At 45.8% G+C, this 20,466-nt stretch overlaps 1 protein-coding gene across 4 annotated transcripts in view; it reads left to right on the top strand.

Moving 5' to 3' along the window:
* The window catches only part of LOC129170321 (synaptic vesicle glycoprotein 2C-like), a 61,613-nt gene that overhangs the window by 21,219 nt on the left and 19,928 nt on the right, over nucleotides 1-20,466 (top strand). For all 4 annotated transcript variants that reach the window (XM_054757744.1, XM_054757743.1, XM_054757741.1 and 1 more), the window contains exons 4-11: nucleotides 2,101-2,206; nucleotides 11,172-12,018; nucleotides 16,238-16,418; nucleotides 16,602-16,753; nucleotides 19,669-19,802; nucleotides 19,867-19,956; nucleotides 20,044-20,154; nucleotides 20,290-20,378. In XM_054757744.1, the coding sequence (XP_054613719.1) occupies nucleotides 11,418-12,018; nucleotides 16,238-16,418; nucleotides 16,602-16,753; nucleotides 19,669-19,802; nucleotides 19,867-19,956; nucleotides 20,044-20,154; nucleotides 20,290-20,378 (1,358 nt within the window). In that variant the 5' untranslated portion in view covers nucleotides 2,101-2,206; nucleotides 11,172-11,417. The remainder of the gene's footprint in view (nucleotides 1-2,100; nucleotides 2,207-11,171; nucleotides 12,019-16,237; nucleotides 16,419-16,601; nucleotides 16,754-19,668; nucleotides 19,803-19,866; nucleotides 19,957-20,043; nucleotides 20,155-20,289; nucleotides 20,379-20,466) is intronic.

Genomic DNA, 20,466 nt, shown 5'->3' with positions numbered 1-20,466 from the left:
ATGGCTTTTTTTAGGGTGTAAAAAGCCCGTTTATTGCGTAGAGATACCAGTAGTGAGAAGGCTTTTAGGGCTTAATTGAAAGAGAAGAACGCGCTTTGTCGGTGATGACTTTACAGGCTCCAGTCTTGGTTTGGACTATCACGCAATAAGTGGCCTTTAATCAGCATCTGCTGGATTGAAATGCAAATGCGAGCGAGGGGGATGTCCTTCTCGTCTTCCTTCCTCGCTGGTTGAGATGTGGTTATTTCAGGAGAAGAGGACGAGGGGGCTTTGCTCATTGACGGTTTACAATGGCCCTCCATCACGGACGTCCTTTCACCCGTCAGACATCTGCTTTGGAATCTTCCAGCTGCTTATTTCGAGTTGTCACATGACTTCCTGGGATATTAATAACGAGCAAAGGGGGGCCTGAGGTGGTAGAGTCTGTTCCTGTACCCACACTGCCCCCGCCCGTAAAGGGTGTAAACCATTATGAGCATCAACTTTGGTCTTTTATTCCTTGGCATTTTCCAAGTATTTCATCTTCTAGTACATTTTCTTCTCAGAATTATAGCTTGATTCCCATCATAGTTGGACTTTATTCCTGTCATATTTTGTCTTTTTCCCCACAACCTAATTTTGCAAAAATTCTAACTTTATTTATTTTTTGTTTCTCATAATATTTTGACTTGCATTTTTTCTTTAATTTTTAATCTCTGTGCGACTCAAATGACATTATTTTTTCTCAGAATGTTACGAGTTCATTCCCGTAAAATTGCAGCAGTTTTCTCGTTATAATACGACTTTTTGCTTTTAATATTTGGACTTTTATTCTCGGAACATACTGATTCTCAACCGCTTCAGATGATGCTGTAGTGTAGAGCTTTGGAGTCTGACGCTGCCTGCTTGACGTGTCGGAAGGTAAAAGGTGAACTCAGTTCAAAGCCTCGTGAGGCTTCAAACCGTTTCAGTCAACTGCTTCGAGAAAGCGTTCGTTTCTTGAAGCTTCATGCGCACACGAAACCACCTGCTGGCTTTGGATAGAATTACAGGCAGCTGTGTCTTCACATGTGATGCATCGAATTCCGACATGCATGGGCTTCTGCAGGCAGAGGACGGTGAAAGTGCTTGTGCAACTAGCAAGAGGGCTCAGAAGATGCATGCTTGCGTAACTTGGACAATGATGTACTGAACAGGGGAGATTTTATTGATTTTTATTCAAAAATAATACTTTCTCAACTATTTTTGGTTTCAGGCCATTCCTCTTCTTTGACACAACTTCTCCGAGCCTTGAAAGTGTCCTTTCACATGGCACGCAGGATTCATCTCTTAATGCCTACAGTGTATCTAATCTTAGGCGGGAGGGAAGGAGGGCTGGATGGGGGGAGCTGCATGGAGGTGTTGGAGTGAAGTAATCAATGCCACACAGTCGGGAGATCTGGAAGGTCTGGCTTCCAATCTCCGTATGGAGTTTGCATGTTCTCCTGTGCGGGTGTGGGTTTTTCCTGGGTACTCCGGTTTCCTCCCACATTCCAAATAGTCAGGTCAATTTTCCATAGGTGTGAACGGTTGTTTGTCGACATGTGCCCTGCGATTGCCTGGCGAACAGTCCATGGTGTACCCTGCCTCTCGCCCAAAGTGGGATAGGCTCCAGCACGCCCCTGACGCTAGTGAGGATAGTGGCATACCTGTGTAAAATGTATGGACATCTGGAAGGTACCAGGTACCAAATGCCTTGCGGCAGGAAGGGCATCCGGTGTCAAATCTAAGCCAAAACCATTTAAAGCCCAAAGTGAATACAAAAGAACAAGTTCATGAAATAGTCCTGCTGCAGATGTTTGATTCCAGATTCCTCAAGCTGGAGGTTGGAGTGGAGGAAGTTCCTCCCAGGGGTCCCATCTCAGGCTCCCCCGCCCAAATCCACCAGCCCCATGGGCACTGCTGCTGTGGTACACACCAAAGCATTGATACACCTCCATGCAGCTCCCCCCATCCATCCCTCCTTCCCTCCCGCCTCCCTCCTCTTCATCCTCCCTCCTCCCCATGTGCCTCACTCACGCTTCCCACCTCCGGCAGCCAACAGCCTCTCTCTCTCGCCCCCCTGCTCTTGCTGGACTGCAGCATCGAGCAGCAGCAGAGACATCACGGCGGCGGCGGCGGTGGCGTGCCTGCAGGAGCTCACACACGTCCCCACTCTCTGCTGAGATGCAGTCTAAAAGATAAGATGGTGAGTGCTTCTTTTTACCACCCTCCCCCTCCTCCATCTTTCTTCTGCAGCATCAACGGAATCACTGGTGTGTTCACGCGTGGATAGAAGCGAAGACGCTGTGTGCTCAAACTAACAGAAGTTTGCTTCCAAGGATGGAAAAGTTGAGCTTGAGCTTGGAAAGTTGTTTTATTTCTCAGGCGTGTAGTGACGGTGGAGCCTCCGTGGAGTGAAGCTGCAGAGGGTGTGTAAGGAGGTGGTGGCGGGATGGCGGAGTGGGTGGGGGGGAGACACATGCAGTCATTATTCAGGAGCGCGCTGCAGCGTGAGCGGGAGTCAGAGGAGCTCTCCGAGGATTGATGCCTCCTGAGCGGGACAGCCCACAGAAATCTTCAGTAATTACGGGACGCAGCACGCGTCAGACGGACGCGTTTTGATTGATGCCGCTCATCCTCGCGCGAGGAGCCACAGGCTGCAGCGGCGACACGACTCCAAAGTTCTCCACCGGAAAGTTTAGTTTAGATTAGGTTCTGGCATCGCTTCGGTTTGACTTGACCAGCACGCGCGTTAGCTTTAGCTGCCGCAGGAAACAGGCGGCCCGTCCTCCCCTGCGTGTGCAGGGGTGTCCAAACTCCTTTCTACCGGGGGCCGCATAGTGAAAACTCAAAGGATGCAGATGGGGGGGGGGGGTCATATTGATATTTTTATAACTGGAAACAGACGGAAAACCTCCAAAGCAGGGGTCAGGAACCTTTTTGGCCACATATTTTAAAATGTGTTTACGTGAGAAGCATATATTTTTTAACACTAACTTATGCGTGCATTTTTAAGCACGACCAACAATTTCAGAATATAATAAGCCTCTGAATGTATTCTTTTTAATCATGTTACACTGAAGCTAACTAATAATAACAGCATAATACTAATAAAATACTTCTTACCATTAATGCGACTTGTGGTGCTGCATGCTTTTGCACCGTACTCCTCTTTCTTTCCTTTCACCCTTTTCTTTGCTCTGCAGAATTAGCAAGATGACTATTTGATTATAGGAAGAAAGATGACTTTTTGACCTCTCAATGACCCCGCTAGGCTCTCGCATTGTCCAATAATAATTGAGTTGTGGTGTCTAACCCGGAAAATATCGGAAGGACAGCTGGCATTGGCTGTGGCCACCCGCACTGCGGTAGAGAATGGTTGGATGGATAAAAATGCATGCAAATATTTTATGTTCTGGACAAAAATTGAAAGAAAAAATGGAAAGAAATACATTTTACGGTGTTAAGAAATGTCTGAGAGCCAGATGCAGTCATCAAAAGAGAAAAGAGCCATAACTAACCATAGGTACCCTACGCCTGCTCCAAACGCTCCAAAAATGGTGAAGAAATGATGCCAAACCAAAAACATACAACGGGAAGATCCCGCAACCACACAAACAAATCAAAAAAGAAAATGCCGCAATTGCCAAAACCACACCAGCAGCAATTTTTTTTGCGTTTCTCTTGGCTCCTGCGGTGTTGATGTGATGTTTTTGACCTTTTACACTAACTTGACCAGCATAGAGTGTGTGCTTTTTGGGTTAGTGGATAAAATGCCCATTAATTCAATGCAAAACATCAATTTGGCCCAGTAAGTGAGAAATGGATGGAGCCTGGCGTTTGTCATGGGATGCCCACCTCTGCACACACGGCTACAAAACCTCGGGTGATTCAGGAAGATGTCGTCGCCGATGCAATTCCGATTGCGTTATTAACGTAAGATACTTTTTATGACACCCTTATTTTGTGTGCCCTGTCCACCCAAATACAGATTCAAAAAACCAAACAAACAAACACATTTTTTAATGCGCTTTGGCCTCTCATTCACACGCTAATGTAACTCTGTGTCCTTAAAAACTGAGCTTTTAGAAAACTCCGTCCAGGGTGAAAATTTTGGGAAACTCGGTCTTGAATGGCGAAGACGACGTAACAATTATGTTATGCTGCTGTTTTGCTCTCTAAAACGAGCATCCTGGCGCTCCCGCCAACGGCGGCGGTTTGGACCCGATTTTGCGGACAAATGTGAAATAATCTACCGTAAATTCCGGTGTATAAGCCGCAGCCACTAAATTTAGAGGAAAAAACAGATTTGTACAAATATAAGCGGCGGCGGTAAAAGCCACACAGGTCTACGTGGCTGTAACACTATCTCTGTCCACTAGAGGGAGCCAGAGGAGCCCAGAGGGAGTTCTGACGTCAATTAATGCGCTGCGCAGACGCACTGCATTATGGGAAAACTAAGAGTTGTCTTTTTCCATTTTTAACTCGTATTGGTACATGTTTGTATATTTATCAGGTATACATTTTGAGTGTTAAGTTGCTGCGTGATGAGTTTCGTGTTATATGACAGTTATATTGTTATATACTACTGACCTTCTGTGATGTCCAATGGGTTGACAAGCTCGTTGTGAGTGCACTGATAGCTTGTGATCGGATCCTGCCAACGAAAGAGCTACCGTTTCCTCACTGACTTGCGAGCAGCACAGTATTTAAATGATTAGTAGTAGTTCTGAAGTAAAGGAGATGTCACGATTTAGCCACAAATTCAGCCGCACCGCTGTAGACAGCCTCAGGTTTCAAAGTTTAAGAAAAAAGTAGCGGCTTATACACCGGAGTTTACGGTACTGAAAAGTAACGCTACTTCGCTAGCAGTCCACATGTTCCTTCTCCTGTGAATCGCCAGGTTTGTTATGGCGCCGTCTAGGGAAAATCTCTGTGCTCGTGTGGACAAGGCCTACGACAAAATGTGGCAAACTGCGCTCTTATTTTGAAGGCCCATCAGTGTGTTGTGTGCGTTGATAATGTTTCAGGCGAGCTGGGTGCAAGAATAAAAGTGCCGCTTGTCTTTTCTCACTGAGAGCTTGCGCGACGTCAGCGGGCGTCGTAGAAGGCTCGCTTACATCAAAGCGGTAAAACACAACACGGTGTAGACGCACTCATACAGTCTGAGTCGCGCACACACACACACACACACACACACACACAGACACACACAGCCGCACTAGCAGGCTCTACTAACCTAAGCTAATCCCGTTAGCTTCCATTCACGCTCCGTAAGAGAGGAGTTTCCACAGTTTTTTGCCAATTTTCACCGGAGTTTCAGGCCGCCGCTTCGACGTGTTTACTGTAGTTCAGGAGGGGGCGGGTTAGTTTTGTGAAGAGATTGCGCCACGATTGAGCGGTCCGCCGGGGAAATACTTCCCCACGCGAGCCTTCCTTCTCCTCACGTTGACATCATTTCCTTCACATTATGTCAGATTCCGTGTAGATTGATGTGGCCTGTTGGGTGAATTCTTGTATCCAAGCGGTCTGGTTGGATCAAAAGTGTCAAGAACACAAAAGCAGTGACAAGACAGAGGATCCATGACGTGCAGATGAGTGGGAAGAGTGGACGTTCCCACATATAGCGCGGAAAGCTATGCTATGCATTTCAAACAAAGCTGCTAGAGCATCTCTGCCAGGCTCGTGGAGCATCTGCAGAAGAGCTTTGGCGTGTCGTTTTAGTCGCACGATGCGCATTAGCGAACGCTCACTGCGGCCATCTGTGGGCGCCGCAGCGAGCCTGCAGGGCCCTCGCAAAAAAAAAAAAAAAAAAGGTCACTCCATATTGTCAACCCGCATGTCGCATGCATGCATACGCAGACGTCTTGCACGGGCGCCGTTGATGAAAACGATATCAGCAGCGATCAACCATTTCCACCGAGTACGGTGTACGTGTCTTCGCCGCTCGTCGGTGATTAATGAATGTAGCGCCGTGGCGTCAGCGGGCCGTGACAGCGCCACGCCGAGGAAATGGTTTCCTCCCTCCCGATCGGAGGAAGAGGGGGGGGCTGCTGATTCAGAATTTTTGCTGATTGCCAAAATCGCAGCCCGAAACAACACAGAATAACCCCAAACAGAACGGGGGGAGAAATCCATACATTAAAAAAAACATAAAAAAGCCACGTAAAATGTGAGGGGAAAAGTAATGGAGGTTTGCTCGGCCCATCATGAATGACAAAAGGGTCAAGCGCCCAAGAATGTCGAGGTGGTGGCGTTGAAATCCCTCGGATGCGAGCACGGAGAGCGAGACGGATGGCAGGAGGAAGGCCACACGTCATGAAAGGCGTGAAGTGAATGGAGAGCAGGAATTATGCGGCGCCATCATTCACCTTCTCTCCATTCTTAAAAAGTTCTCTCCGTGCTGTGAGATGATTGGTTCGTTTTCGGCACAGGAAGTCTCTCGGTGCGTTCAAGGCTGCTCGGGAAAGAAAACAGAAAACATGGCTGACATGCTCGTTTTTGTGTTGTTTGTTCAACAAAAACAAACACAGACAGGGCTGATACATTTGGTGTTTGGTCATTTTCCAAAATCATCAAAATCAACATAGTTGACACCAGGGGTGTGCAAAGAGCGGCCCGGGACTGTTGTTTTATTGGCCCACGGCACATCTAAAAGTATAATTTAACAAGATAACTAAACAAACAGCAAAAATGGAAAAATCTGCAGTAATGTTCACAAGAATAAAGTCAAAATATTACGAGAAAAACGAGAAAAAAAGCAATTGAAGAAGAAAAAGTGGTAATTTTATGAGAATAGTGTCTTAATATTATGAGAAAAAGTCATTTTAGTTGCATATAGAGAGAAGCTACAGCAAACCCCCGCGACCCTTGTGAGGATACGCGGCATAGAAGATGGATGGATAGTAGAAATATTCAAGACAAAATGGTATTTTTTTAAGTCATAATATGAGAAACAAACAAAACATTTTTTAAAAATGAGGTTGGGGGGGAAGAAGGTATGTTACGATAATAGTGAAAATATTATGCGAATAAAGTCATAGTCTTCTTCCCAGAAGAAAGTTGAAATAGTTGGGACAGTTTAAAAAAAAAAAAAAAAACAAACAGCAAAAATGGAAAAAAACAGCTGGAATTTTCAGAGAATAAAGTCAAAATATCAAGAGAAAAAAAGCTGTATTCTAACGAGAAAAAAAGTCGCAATTTTACGACGAATAAAATCATAACATTATGAGGAGAAATAATGTCATTTTAGTAGCACTGAGTTGAAATCTTAAAGGAAAAAATAAAAATAAATAACGTACGTACTGAACCGTGGTTATGACACACCGTTACACCTCTATAACTTTGCTCTTTTCCCTATTTTTGTTGAGGGGGGCGTTTCCGGAAAATAGCAACTTTCTTCTTAAATAATCTTCGTAAATCTTCGTCTTGTAATATTAGCATTTTATTCCCATAACATTTTGATTTTATTCCTATAATATTATAACTTTTTCCCCCAACAAAATTTTCCAAAAATTACAACACTGTTTTGTTTTGTGTTTCTCTTAATATTACAACTTAATATTACAAAAATGTGTATTTTTTCTTTAATATTTCAACTCTATAGCACTAAAATGATATTATTTTTCCCCAAAATATTGCAAGTTTATTCTCTTTAAAATGTGACTTTTTTTCCTCTTCATATTTTGACTTTATTCTGGTAAAATGTTCCATTTCTGCAGTTAGGGGTCGTGTTCCAACTTAAAATTCCAACTAATTCAACTTTCTTCTGCTAATATTACGACTTTATTCTCATAATATTTTGACCTGATTCCCATAATATTATAACTTTTTCCCCAACCTAATTTTTCTAAAAATTACACCTGTATTTTGTTTTGTTTCAACTTTATGTGACTAAAATTGTTATGTTTCCTCATCATATTATGATGTTATTGTCGTACAATTGAAGACTTTGTCTTGTTGGATAAAAAATAAAAAAAATCTTTTAATATTTTGATTTTATTATTGTAAAAAAATGCAGTTTTTTTCGGTTATTTTTGCTTTTAAAGTTTTCTTGTAAAATTTTTTTTTTTTAGAATGCCAATAAAAATAAACCAGCAGCGGGTCACAAATGGCCGCCAGGCCGTATTTTGGACACCCCTGTTCTCTGCACTTGACACAAGACAGGGCAAATGGACTAGTTTGTTTTGTGCAAATTGACGAAAACTACACTGTAGGAAAACTGGTGTGTACGAAAACCGAGGTCCGACTGTCTGATAATACATGAAATATATTTTTAGAATATGCCGAGGGCCAACACCCCCATACGCCCCGTTTTACCCCATAATAATCATTGTAATACGCTGTCACCTGTAAAAAACCCTTTATACATCGGCTGTATGGTGTGTTAGCATATGTCTTAGCTGGTTTTAGACTGGTTACAACATTTCAAAATATCAAAACAGCCCCTGCATCCTTTGATTGTTCAGTATGTGGCCCTCGGTGGAAGAAGTTTGGACACCCCTGCCCTTGGCCAGTCGTACCGTGCTTGGGCCTACTTTACATGAATGTGGTCCTCAGAGGAGCCGCATCCCCTCAAATGGGGCCACCAGAGCACAAAGCAACCCGGCAGGCATTTATTGAAAGCGCACCGTACGCTCGCCACAGCGAGGGTCAGCTCGCCTTCTCACGTCACCTGGCCGCGGTGTATAGAAAGTTAGTTATGACCCATTTCCCGCTTCATTTCGCTGCTGCAATGCAGCAAACTCTCTCCCCGGGCTCCTTCTGTGAGCCCCATGGGCGCCGGCGTTCAAATGACTGATCCCAACTGATGTTTTATCTCATCCCGCCGAGCAGAGGTGAGCGGAGACGCCATACATCAACCTGCCACCGTCTATTTGGGCACTTAACCCAACGTCTGCGGCCCTCTGCTCCCGGGGATACAAACACACAAGGGTGTTAGCGTTAAATGTGCAAAAGATGGATTTTTAGATGCTCCAGACTACGACTATTAATTCTCAGTGTGTGCGTAAATGACAAGTGTACACGTAGTCCAGTCTATGCATTATACATTTACTACGCAGCTACGCTCTCGAAAGCAGAGATAAAAAAGTCAAGGCTGTCTTCATGCTTGCGGTTCGGTTCTCTGGTCTGCATCAAAAAATTAAAAAAGGATACTGCGGATCGCTTACACTTGCATATGCGTAAAGCAAATACTTGACTGTTTTTGTGATGCAGTATATTAGGCGGCGTAACGCGAAGGATGTACATGAACATCACATGAACATCTTACTTAAAGTTCACAAAAAGCTTCTCAAATATATTTATTTATCTCCAAAAATATTTATATTCAAAACCCAAAACAATTTTTCCTGCAGGAAATAGAAATCCAATGAATCTTTTCCAGACCCCCCAGATGTACAGTATGAACATAAATTCATTTTATTGAGAGTAATGATAGCGTTACATGCAAATAATAACACGGAATAATTCTAACTTATTGCGGATGCAGACTTCCCGCTCATCCTGGTTATTTAGGAGTGGCACGCAACAAAAACATGCACGGACAGTGAGTCAGCAACGCACAGGGTGCTTGGTTTAGGCCAGGGGTGTCCAGGGCCCATCCATCCATCCATCTGTTTTCTATGCCGCTTATCCTTGTTAGGGTGGCGGGGGTATGCTGGAGCCTATCCCATCTGAATTTGGGCGAGATTTTTTTTTGCTTTTTTTTTTTTTTTCCAGAATATATCTTCTTAAATAATCTTAATCTTAAATAATTCTTCTTGTAATATTAGGACTTTGTTTCCATAATATTTTGACTTAGTATTATAACTTTTTCCCCAACCTAATTTTCCAAAAATTACAAGGTTTTGTTTCTCATAATATTACAACTTAATATTGCAAATACAGTATATATTTATATATATATTAATATATATATATTAATATAATATTGCATTTTTTTATTGATTTAATATTTCAACTCTACACTACTAAAATGACATTATTTTTATACTATAGCTGTTTTTCCATTTCTGCAGTTTAACAGAAAACAAGTTATTCTTGTAAACTTTCTTCTCAGAATATTTTGACTTTATTCCCATAATATTCTAACTTTTTCCCCAACCTTTTACAACTTTATTTTGTTCTGTTTGTTTCTCAGAATTACAACTTAAGAAAAAAAAAAGTTCTTTAATGTTTCACCTCTTTTTCTCCAACTTTATTGAAACGAATAACCACGGCAAACATCCACTGCTGTTCATCCGCAGATGAATCCGAAAAGACGCACCAGCTGTCGTGTGCATTTTGTCCCCACCTCAAAACGCAACCACAGGGGTGCATTATATTGTATGTTCCAATCCCGGCTCTTGGCGAGGTGGGGAGACAGGAAAATAAGGTGTGTAGGCTGCTTACTAATCTAGTCGTCCGTGCTAATGAGACATTTCTCAAAATCTGACCATACTAACAACTATTTTTTCAGTTTGGCCCACAACCTAAGTAATCGCCTCAGTAGGCTTTGAGTTTTGGCCCCCCCCGTGCCATTGAGTTTGACACCCCTGAGCTAAAGCTAGCAGAGTTTCGTTGCAAGCAGAACAAGACCGCATGAGAGATGGGGTCTCGGTCTGCTCGTTATTGGTGCACAACAGGGTCCGGATGATGGCGTTCACTCTTGACCAAAAGAAGTGCACCAGCAGAGCAAACGCACCACGGTTCCTTTTGAACCACATCAAATATTACAAGTGTGGCACCCAACGCCTTCCCTCGGCCAGCGATGTCGGTCGTCCGATGTTATGGGACATCCCTACCTATCATCATTACAGATTGAGAGAATGTCAACTTTTGTGTTTCCCACTCAAATGTCCACTGTGAAAAAGCTGCTTCACACACAGCGTGTGATTGTCCCATCTCTAGCAGAGTTGCTAAAGGGCTTTCAGTGCGGTGGGTGGGCAGACAGGCGACTGGGCCGTGATGTTGCTGACAGGTCTCTGATGAGACCGGGCCCCCGAGGGCGCTCACTCACACGAGGCTGACATGTGTTCCCGGTCGGGAGTTGTGGAGCCGAAATGTATTAGCTTTGACGTGTGAGGGACGTGAGCCTGTAAAAGTGTGCGATATTAAAAAGTAAAATACCTTCAACGTGCGCTGCCGTCGCCTAACTTTTAATGAAGCGTCTTCTCCTCGTGTTCCTGCAGGCTGATGGCCGCGTCTGCTGAGCTCTTGCAGGACTGATCAGCTGCCTCCTTCCTGGCCGCTCCCGCTCGATGGGGTTCGACCTCCGCACTTAATTAAAAGTGTTCTGGCAGCCTGACCGGTGTACCCAGCAGTTGGTGATTTGACCTAATAAACTACCCAGAGCTTGTGTCAGCCAGCTTGATCTAGTGGAGTTGCTGGAATAGGCTAGGTCCAAACATTTAGTGCTTAGCTTTGTCTGTGTCAAGATGAATGAAACGCACAACAACAGGACTTCCCTGGTCAAAGGCGCCAAGGACATCGCCAAGGAGGCCAAGAGGCAAGCTGCCAAGAACTTCAGCAAGGCAGTGGACCGTGCCTCCGATGAATACTCAACCCATCGCAGCTACAATCGATTCCAGAACGAGGACGAGGAGGACTACAATTCCTACGGACAGCCCGGCGGTCAATACGACGACAATGCAGCCAACGACGAGGACGGGGCGTCCAGCGATGCCACTGAGGGCCACGATGACGAAGACGAGATCTACGAAGGGGAATACCAAGGTGTGCCCGCCCACCAGGACGGGAAGGCCCAGGACGGACAGGTGGCTCTGGGCCAGCCGGTCGGCGACGGCCTGAAGAGCCACAAGGAGCTGGAAAACGAGAGGCAGGCCGACGAGGAGGAGCTGGCGCAGCAATACGAGCTCATCATGCAGGAGTGCGGACACGGGAGGTTCCAGTGGCAGCTCTTCTTCGTGCTCGGCTTGGCGCTCATGTCAGACGGCGTGGAGGTGTTTGTGGTGGGATTCGTGCTGCCCAGCGCTGAGACCGACATGTGCGTCCCCAACTCCGGCGCTGGATGGCTCGGTAAGGGTTTGCAGAAACGTGATTTTGGTGTGTCGTAAGTGGTTGGAAAATGTACTGGAAAAACCCCAAATAGGCACACCTTACAACATAAGAACTTGAAGACTTGCACCAGAGGCGGGGGAAAGAATAACGATTTGGAGTGCACTTTGGCCACACGGTCATTTATTACTAAGTGTATATTGCACAACACAGCAGCAACAGAACCAATGTTGCATCATTTTAAAGTGCATGCAGAGGGTCAAGCTGCTGGATGCTGACCACTACTAGCGATACTTTACATGCAGCCATCTGGTGGCGCTAACAAAAACGACCTCAGGAAGTTGCCCGCCACCATTTTTGTCACCCCCAATGCTAATTAATAAACCCCAGCGGCTATTTGCTTTGTGGTGTAGCTTTTACCACTCACTCGCTCACATGCCTCAGGCCACTAGCGAAAGGTAACGCTACATATTGGAGCTGCCGCCACTGCGGCTGTGTTTTTGGTTTGGAGTTTGGAGAAGTTAACGCTCGGTGTGGCGTTCCTTTCTATGTTGCTATGTCAAATCAATGCACCCGGGAAGGGAGTTTCGCAAATGCTTAAAATGACCAAAATACTGGATTACATGTGATCATGAATGTGCCTGTTACTACATGCTCACAGCATGGCTATAAAACCATAAAACCCTGTTGGAGGTTTTTGGAGGTGTTTTAAAAGCAGGCTTTCTTAGGCAGAATACAGTAGATGTTTCCCATTACGTGCATGAATTACCTGCCTCTTTTTAGCTGTTTTTATATCTTTAAAATGCCCTTTTTAAACGCTGACTTGCAACCGCTACGTAGCTAAGATGGCGACAGCTGAGGGGAGGGGGAAGGGTCCATCACTGCACACTCGCTATTTAGAGCAGGTTTAGTGCACTTTTCAGGGTGAGTGCACTTAAAAGTGTAAGTGTGTTAGTGCTCCAACTGAGACACACAACACGCAATAGATAGTTTGTCAGCGGTAGCTGCGAGACATGATAATGACTGGTGCTGCTGACGGCATGCGCGGTGGCACATGGAATACAGTAATCAGTAATCTCATTGCTTCTGGTTGTCATGGCACCCCGTATTTTGGATACACGAGTAGGAGGTGCGTTAAGCACAATGGAACACTTCCAGTCCTGCTTCTGATGTCCAACAATATGACATTAATACCTCGGAGAGCGCCAAACAAAGCCGGCGTTTATTATCCTCTTTGCGCTCGTGTCGGATGTCGTGCAGGTGTACCTAATGTTACGGGCCTAGAGCGTAATTGCCAGCGTGTGGGGTGGTGTGTATTAATCATCCACATTCCACCCGTGAGTCATCTCTCAGCATGGAGACGACAGGGGGAGAGAAGAAAGGAATGAGTCATATATATGGCCAACTCACACATAAATAAACTATTCATGTGTTTGCTAAATAAACTAAGCTAGGAGTAGACTCACTGAAAGGGATAGCTCTATAAATAGATTCAATTGAAGAATAATTTAGCGTACCGGAGTGGGGAGCGCTCACAGACCTCCTATTGTTTCCCCGCCTTTGATCTGCCGCCATATCAGTTTCTACACATCAATGCGATCGCTCCTCCTGCCAGTTATTAATGATAACCTCTGCCTTGCACCGTAAAAATACACACAACTCCTCTAAACAGTCGACAAGTTGCATTGTGTGCAGAGCGGTGTGAGTGCACCCTGTACGGACAGTACATTGTAGATTAAAAGTGGATGATAGCTCGGGCAGGTGTTGCTGTAATTAACGTTCAAGGAATGGCTTTTTCTCCTCTGGGGAGTTCGTCTCATTCATTCCCTGCCAAAACGCTCCTGTCAATCATAGGCTCTCCTCTGGGGATCGTCTCCTATCTGCGCAGATCCGCATGTCCTCAATGAGGAAATTAGCGTCTCGTCTCGCTCGCTTCTCCTCCTCCTCCTCTTGTGCATGCCAGGACGCGGCTTGCCGAGGCGAGAGAACATGGTGCAAAGGTGTCAAGAGGGAGGTAGACTTAAATAGAAAGCAGAAATCAGCGAGCGTGGAGACGATTTAAGAGTTAGCAGGAGTAATCCCCCCCGGAGAAGAAGCGGTGCGGCGTTGCGGTGAAAGGAGCAAAGGCGTGGTTGTTGTTTTCAGCTGGTCCCAGTGCACAAACAAAACATCTACCATGGCTCTATGTTCTGCTACGCCCCTCTGGCGAGGGGTGATACAGTATTTGACCCCACAGATGTAGTGTAATCTTGCTAAAACCCATCCCATTTCAGCAACTATCTTGTCTGACACGTCAGTTTTGGTACAGCTGAGAAAACGTCCGTATTTGACCATAAGGATGTTCATTTTTCACACTATTAAAGCCTGGGCCATGCTGCTGTGTCTCGGCACTGCTGTACGCAACATCAACTTGCTTGACATTTATGATCTTGACTCACGCAACACAAACAACCCCGGCGCCTGCCTCACTCACGGTGCTTTGTTTGGTTGCACTCGTTGCGTACTATGCTATTATGAGATTATGTACCACATTCTACGGAGCGAATAAAGGGTGGATTTTCCCACCAATAAAAAATAATGTTTTGACTAATGATAAATTCATAAGAGAAATAAATAGGAATACAGTCGTCCCTCGTTTATCACGGTTAATTGGTTCCAGACCCGACCGCGATCAAAAAATTGTGTTTATGACTTTCTAAATACGCGGTTTAACTGTATTAGAGCCCTCTAGACATGAAATAACACCCCAAAGTCACTTTAACACTCCTAGTATTCTTTGTTTACATCACATTGCACAGGCTACAGTAACACTGCAGGGACATAAGAGACAGCCGCTGCTAGCATAGCAAGCTACCAAACTAACTAGTTAGCCTCTCCAATGTATACTTATTCTAAACTTAAGAAAGTGTTTCAATGGAGTAAGGAAGAAGGACAAAGAAGCCAAAAACGTACCACTTCCACACGGAATGAGAGGAGAACCAGTTGTCAGTCTCCATGCAGTGTGAAAGGTAATGTAACAAAGTCAGGGAAATTGTTGTAACACAACAGTACAGAAGTGATCACAAAGAAATCGGCAAGGCAGTACCCCCCATGACCCCATAACAAGTTCTTGGTGATTGGTGGGCTTAAAAACCTCCACTATGTTCCATTCTTTATGAACATGTTGCCAGATGTTGCAGAAGTCTCTTCCTTTGAATGCTCCGTCTTTCATTTACAATAAAGCCAATGTTGAGGGAGTGCTTGTTTCAATGCTTTGACCTTTTCTTGAACCCTTAGGAAATAACAAATCCAATCTCAGGAAGAGTCCTACCGTCCCCGCCCCCCACTCCCTTTATTACACATCCTAACTCAACGAGAGGGGAGCCATAAAACAAATGAGCCGGCGCACCCAGATAGAGCATCACGTGTGTTCGGGGGAGCGCATTGTTTGCGTGCACACCGATCATAAGATGTCACCCCATTTGTTGCGAATGCGGCACTTTCTGATGTCCGCTTTGATATTTGTACGCGGGCTCGCTCTTTATGTCCCGCCGCCGGTCAGACGGCCTCCTCTGCAGTGGCGAGCTAGCAGCTGTCGCCGGGGTAATGAATCGCTCGCTCTCAGCATGGTGTCTGCACCGCTCGATAAGAGCCTTTACTTTTAGCCTATCTGTCCCATCACCTCAAACACGGTACAAGAAAAGAGAAGCCCTCCTCAAACCGTCACCGCGCACCTCCTCCCTCTTACAAAGACATTAGCATTTTTATTAGCACGACGCAGCGTTATTTACTAGCCTGACAACAGCCCTCTCCCGTGCCCGTTACCTTTTCCCAGGAAGAGAAATGACCATGACTTCCTGTAGCTGCAGTAAGATACCGATTTTTTTTGAAAGCAGGAGCGTGAGGTCAATGACGGCAGCACGCACACTTCAAAGAATATTTATCAGGCAACAGACGTCAACCGTTGTCGATCTTATAGTCAAAGATGGATGACTATTTCGGGCTCACTAGGCATCATCAAGCGAATGTGGTAAAGGTTTGTGTTAGTTGGTCATCATTTGACCATCTGTGAAAGCCATCCATCCCTGATCAGAGTGACAGTTAAAGCTGGAGACTATCCCAGCTGACTTGGGCCAAGAGGAAAGAGGTCTAGAGAAGTCCTTGTCCCCAAAAGTCCAACAGATCCCAGGACCGGTGAGATAAGGATTGAAATGTCAACGCACAAATCATAATCTCCCATTCATTTCCCGGTTGTCTCCAGGCAGCATCGTGTACCTGGGGATGATGTTTGGAGCCTTTTTTTGGGGTGGCCTGTCGGACAGGTTGGGCCGCAAACAGTGCCTCCTGATATCCATGTCGGTCAACGGCTTCTTCGCCTTCCTCTCCTCCTTCGTGCAAGGCTACAGCATGTTCCTTTTCTGCCGCATGCTCTCGGGATTCGGGTGAGTCCATTTCTTTTCAGCGTCGGTCTGCTAGGTGGGCAGCATCCTTGACGAACGACACGTCCGACCCATCTCGATGGTCCTTGAGCTTGGTTGATATTTGACTGCGATGACCCCCCGTTAAACCCTGCAGTTACTGAAGCGACTCAATGCATTATGAAATTATTTGTGGCTGTTTTGCAGGATCGGCGGCGCGGTACCTATTGTCTTTTCGTACTTTGCCGAGGTACTTGCCCGGGAGAAGCGAGGCGAGCACCTGAGCTGGCTTTGCATGTTCTGGATGATCGGAGGGATCTACGCTTCGGCCATGGCGTGGGCCATCATCCCGCACTACGGTGAGTGAGGTTATGACCCAGTCTATGCCACAATAAGTATAAGAAAGTAACAAATATTAACTGCTTCCATGGACAGGACTGATCCAACATCGGATCGCACCATTTTTTAAGTAATTCATGACAGAAATGAAAGTCATTTTAATGCCTTACGCCTTAAAACTGCATTTTCTGGAATACAATGTCGCAATGCTGCAAACAGAAATGGAGCGTGCACCGGTGAAGATGATGCTCCCTGCCTGCCGCAGAGATGCCAATAAAAAGCAACATGTGAGATCATTTACAAATATTTCCTGCCTCTCTCTTGCAGCCTCGGGCGGGCACGCAAACAAAAAGCAGGTCGCCGGGAACTGAATATCAGCAGGAGTGCACCCATTGACTGAGCATGAGTGTGTATGTCTTGGACACAGTTGCGTTGGTGCAATTATTATTTTCTTGTTGAATGCCGAACTAATTCAATGGATTCAGGAATCAAACTTGATGCACCCAACAGAAGTCCATACCGTCAAAAACTGTAGAGACGGCAAAGATATTAATCTCCAAATCTGGCTTGGGTTAGTTCAGGGAGAGGAAATTCCAAGACTGCAGTTTCCAACCTGCGTGTTCTTTAGGAAAGGTTGTTGCAGCAACTGATTGCCCGGCAGGACAGTGTCCAATTGATTATCTGGACTTTCTGCAGATTGACTCCTTTGTGAATCGACTGCTACAAACACTACCTCATATGAGGTACACCTGAGATTCAACACGAGCTGTATCAGAACAAATTAGCAAAGATACTGTCATGTTTTGATTGCGATGTACAGTAATTATGTCGTGCTGGTGTCCTGCGCATGTGCTGTGAGATATCGTCAGGTGATTTATTTACTCCAAATAATGTATCTTTATTCATCAATCTATGCCAACGATGTACTGTATACTGTAGTGTCAGGCAGAACAATTAAATGCTCTTCCATGAAGGGTTTTGACCCTACCCCGGTCCCCTGTATGGGGATCCAGCAGTGTTACCCACTGAGCTAGCAACATCAGAAAGATGGGTGGATGGCTTCAGCAGATTCCAGAAGCAACATCTGACATCTCCGTCTAGAAGAGCGCAATACTAGGAATAGCTAAGATCCTAAGAACCCTCCAGCTCCCAGGCCTCTGGTAGAGGACCCAAGCTTGAAGGAGATACCGCCCAGGTGGGAACTGAAAAACCCCTGATATAAAAAATGTTCCCCGACTCAGTAAAGGTTTGGAAACCCTGGAGGATTGAATGTTTTTGGCTTTTCTGTTTTTGTCCTTCCGGACTTTGTTGTGCAGCGTGGTAGTAATGAAATCCCTGCTCAAAAAACAAGCGTGTAACTAACCTTGTAACGTGTATCAAGCGTCCGTGAATGAAATGAAATATGACTGGGGTGCGGCAACTAGAGATTAGGAGGACAAAAGCTGGGTCGAGATGGCGGGTGAGGGCGCTTGATTTATGTACCCTTTGTGAGGGATAATGGAAAGGTGAAGGGATACAAAGAAAACAACAACGAGGAAGGGCCGCAGCGAAGCGGCTTTAATGGAACGGCAGAAAGAATGGACGCTGGAAGGCTTTCGCCGTGTGACTCTATACTACGCCACGTTGATGAAGTGCCACAGCTGGGTGGAGCACTTATCTGGGGAGTCATAAGACAAACACTTGAGGAAATAGACGCCGGGTTCCGGAACAAAACTAAACGTATAGAGGGGATGTGACAATAAAGATTATGAGGAGGGAATACGTGCGTTGAATCAAGATCATAGACTGGTGCTGGGTGCACACGTAGACAGAAATTTTGGACGATTCGTTCACCCCCACAAAACTCTGCAGATTGTGAAGCGCACAGAACGCAACAGGCGGCGCTCTCACCCCTGAAGCGCCAGGCCTTTTTATCCCATCAAAAAGAGGGGCATTTATTGAACAGGGGACGGATAAAAAGGTTACCTTTTAAAAATGGGTGTACATTTTTCTACACCGCTAACATGTCCAAAAGTGATCGTGTAAATGTCTCGTCGTCTTTCATCACAAAGTATACTCAGGCGGCGGCAGAGGTCAGTTGATTAGGTGGCACTTTTTTTGTTCCCTGCAAGAAGCAGTGCTTTGTGGGTAATAGGTTTCGCCGCAGTGCTCTTTACATTGACTGGCGAGTAAAGGCCAGATGTGTGAGTGTGTGTGTGTCTTTTTTTATTCTCCCTATCAAGTAAAGAAGAAAAAACAAAACTGAAAATCAGCTGCTGTAGCCAGTCTTAAATGTGTGTGTTTGCCGCAGTATAAGGAAGATTTGTCTGGATGTTCTCCTTAGTGTGTGTGTGTGTGTGTGTGTGTGTGCGTGCGTGCGTGCGTGCGTGTGTGTCGGAGGCGTTTCCACTTACTGTACAGCAGTGACATAAATCATGTTGAGTATCGGAACCAGTCAGCCATCGCCGCCGGTCCATTATAGCTGTAATCCTCCTAATGAGCTTTTTACCGGGCCGTGCTGAAAGGAAGCTCGCGTGCAAACACACTCATGTCCTCTTCACCTTAACACAGGGGTGTCCACACTTTTTCCAGCGAGGGCCGCATAGTGAAAAATTAAAGGATGCAAGGGCCACTTTGATATTTTGTATAGATATGAAGTTATATTTTTTTTTCAAGTGAGGGAGGTTGCTTACATTTGAGGTCGATAGTTAGCATAAAAATGTATGCAGTTTATGCGAGTCAACATGCATTCGTAAGAAACTTTCAAAGGAAACTGGACACTGGCCTGCTTTCTTGTGTCAACCAATTTTTTTTTTTAACAAATGACACAAACACGGCCCCCAAAGTTTGACACCCATAAGTCAGACTGACGTGAGATTCTGCGCTCAGTAAAACACCTGACTGTAACTTGATAACGGGGAGAGTCTCGTGTTAATTTGATGTCTTCTGTGTGCAGGTTGGAGTTTCAGCATGGGCTCCGCTTACCAGTTCCACAGCTGGCGAGTGTTTGTGGTGGTGTGTGCTCTGCCTTGCGTCTCAGCGGTGGTGGCCCTCACGTTCATGCCCGAAAGCCCTCGCTTCTTCTTACAGGTGAGAGAGCCGCATGAGCGTAACAACTGTTAGGACGCCAACACTGCCTGACTCTCTCGTTTAGATGGGCAAGCACGACGAGGCCTGGATGGTCCTCAAACACATCCACGACACCAACATGCGAGCTCGCGGAGAGCCCGAGAGAGTCTTCACCGTGAGTCCACGCCGCGTCAGGGCGCCCCCTCAGGGCTGCAGCGCCGACGGCAACAGCCGACTAATGAGTGTCTCACCCTCGCCGCAGGTCAACCGCATAAAGATACCCAAGCAGTTGGACGAGCTGGTGGAGATGCCGAGCGAGTCGACCCACCCCGTGCTCAAAGTTCTCTTCAAAGTAAAGGCAGAACTGCGGGGGGTGAGTTTTGTTTTAAATGCGTAAGCGTAGCGGAGGTGGGCGGCCCTTCATGAGGCTATGAATGGGGGCCCAGAATTTGGAGCTACGCCCCCTGTCTGTTGGCCCCTGTAAATGATGCCGATTCTTTTCAAACAGATCTGGTCCACTTTCATGAGATGCTTCGACCACCCTGTGAAGGACAACACTAAGAAGCTGGCGGTGGTTTGGTTGACGCTCTCGTTCGGGTAAGCTCTCACATCCTCACCTCCGCCTCTCGTTCGTGTCATGAGACGTTTACCAAGCATTCTGATGTGTGACTAGATGTGTCTAGTA

Source organism: Dunckerocampus dactyliophorus, chromosome 17, assembly GCF_027744805.1.
Source record: "Dunckerocampus dactyliophorus isolate RoL2022-P2 chromosome 17, RoL_Ddac_1.1, whole genome shotgun sequence".
In the NCBI taxonomy this organism is placed as follows: Eukaryota; Metazoa; Chordata; class Actinopteri; order Syngnathiformes; family Syngnathidae; genus Dunckerocampus; species Dunckerocampus dactyliophorus.
Note: the sequence above shows the minus strand (reverse complement) of the source record. Positions and strands in the feature narration are given on the sequence as shown.